At 45.9% G+C, this 2,500-nt stretch overlaps 1 protein-coding gene across 3 annotated transcripts in view; it reads right to left on the bottom strand.

Annotated features, from left to right (window-relative positions):
• Positions 1-2,500, bottom strand: part of LOC310856947 (anoctamin-9-like) — a 43,409-nt gene that overhangs the window by 35,808 nt on the left and 5,101 nt on the right. For 2 of the 3 annotated variants that reach the window (XM_083762526.1, XM_083762527.1), the window contains exon 3: positions 1,243-1,371. In XM_083762526.1, the coding sequence (XP_083618652.1) occupies positions 1,243-1,371 (129 nt within the window). Of the gene's footprint in view, positions 1-1,146; positions 1,189-1,242; positions 1,372-2,500 lie in introns of those variants that run through there. The other variant, XM_083762528.1, reaches the window with a different exon arrangement.

The following is a 2,500-nucleotide window of genomic DNA, read 5'->3' as shown; positions in this document are numbered from 1 at the left end:
AAACACACAGGAGACCATGTGGTTCTGGTCATCAATGAGTTTCTATGGAGACACAAACACACAGGAGACCATGTGGTTCTGGTCATCAATGAGTTTCTATGGAGACACAAACACACAGGAGACCATGTGGTTCTGGTCATCAATGAGTTTCTATGGAGACACAAACACACAGGAGACCATGTGGTTCTGGTCATCAATGGGTTTCTATGGAGACACAAACACACAGGAGACCATGTGGTTCTGGTCATCAATGAGTTTCTATGGAGACACAAACACACAGGAGACCATGTGGTTCTGGTCATCAATGAGTTTCTATGGAGACACAAACACACAGGAGACCATGTGGTTCTGGTCATCAATGAGTTTCTATGGAGACACAAACACACAGGAGACCATGTGGTTCTGGTCATCAATGGGTTTCTATGGAGACACAAACACACAGGAGACCATGTGGTTCTGGTCATCAATGAGTTTCTATGGAGACACAAACACACAGGAGACCATGTGGTTCTGGTCATCAATGAGTTTCTATGGAGACACAAACACACAGGAGACCATGTGGTTCTGGTCATCAATGAGTTTCTATGGAGACACAAACACACACAGGAGACCATGTGGTTCTGGTCATCAATGAGTTTCTATGGAGACACAAACACACAGGAGACCATGTGGTTCTGGTCATCAATGAGTTTCTATGGAGACACAAACACACAGGAGACCATGTGGTTCTGGTCATCAATGAGTTTCTATGGAGACACAAACACACAGCAGACCATGTGGTTCTGGTCATCAATGAGTTTCTATGGAGACACAAACACACAGGAGACCATGTGGTTCTGGTCATCAATGAGTTTCTATGGAGACACAAACACACAGGAGACCATGTGGTTCTGGTCATCAATGAGTTTCTATGGAGACACAAACACACAGGAGACCATGTGGTTCTGGTCATTTACCGTAACTTACTGTAACTTACTGTAACTTACTGTAACTTACTGTAACTTACTGTAACTTACTGTAACTTAATGTAACTTCCTGTAACTTCCTGTAACTTCCTGTAACTTCCTGTAACTTCCTGTAACTTACTGTAACTTACTGTAACTTAATGTAACTTAATGTAACTTACTGTAACTTACTGTAACGTACCGTAACTCGGAGGTTCTTTGCTTTCAGCTCGTGGATGAAGGCTCTCTGTAACATACTGTACCTTACTGTACCTTACTGTACCGTACTGTAACGTACCGTTACTCTGAGGTTCTTGGCCTTCAGCTCGTGGATGAAGGCTCTCTGCTTCCTCAGCGACACGTCGTCCTCATCCTGACGCTCGCTCATCTTGGCCACCAGGACGTAGTCGTCGGAATGAGGCATGTCCTGGAACAAGACATGTGACACTGATCAGCCAATCACATGTCCTGGAACGCGACATGTGACACTGATCAGCCAATCACATGTCCTGGAACAAGACATGTGACACTAATCAGCCAATTACAGACAGTGGCCTTGTGGTTAGAGTGTCCGCCCTGAAACTGGGAGGTCGGGGGTTCGATCCCCGTCCGGGTCATATACCAAAGACTGTACAAATGGGACCCAATGCCTCCCTGCTTGGCACTCAGCATCAAAGGGTTGGATTGGGGGTCAAATCAACTAATCAAATGATTCCCGAGCGCGGCGCGGCTGCAGCTCAGCGCTCCTTGGCTGCAGCTCAGCGCTCCTTGGCTGCAGCTCAGCGCTCCTTGGCTGCAGCTCAGCGCTCCTTGGCTGCAGCTCAGCGCTCCTTGGCTGCAGCTCAGCGCTCCTTGGCTGCAGCTCAGCGCTCCTTGGCTGCAGCTCAGCGCTCCAAGAGATGGGTCAAATGAGGAGAACAAATTTCACTGCGGTAACGTGTGTGACAAATCATATGACTTTGACATGTCCTGGAACACGACATGTGACACTAATCAGCCAATCAATATGTGGTACTTAGGGCACGTTCTAAAATACCGCACCGGAGCACAGCGTGCTCAGTGCGTTATTTCCGAACGTGGCCATGCTAGACTCATAGCGTGGATTCCCACGCACGAATAAAACTACATTACGTCACTCACCGAGCTGTAGTTTTATAAAGGTTATAAAACTACAAAATTACGTCACTCACCGCGCTGTAGTTTTATAAAGGTTATAAAACTACAAAATTACGTCACTCACCGCGCTGTAGTTTTATAAAGGTTACAAAACTACAACATTACGTCACTCACCGCGCTGTAGTTTTATAAAGGTTATAAAACTACAACATTACGTCACTCACCGCGCTGTAGTTTTATAAAGGCTATAAAACTACAACACTACGTCACTCACCGCGCTGTAGTTTTATAATGGTTATAAAACTACAAAATTACGTCACTCACCGCGCTGTAGTTTTATAAAGGTTATAAAACTACAAAATTACGTCACTCACCGCGCTGTAGTTTTATAAAGGTTCTGGCGAGTCGCCCGCGTCCGAAACGGTCGAGAAATGACAGAG

The sequence above is a fragment of the Protomyctophum parallelum genome (assembly GCF_964188405.1).
Source record: "Protomyctophum parallelum genome assembly, chromosome: 4".
Classification (NCBI taxonomy): Eukaryota; Metazoa; Chordata; class Actinopteri; order Myctophiformes; family Myctophidae; genus Protomyctophum; species Protomyctophum parallelum.
The sequence above is the reverse complement of the archived record's forward strand: the minus strand, read 5'-3'. Positions and strand labels throughout refer to the sequence as shown.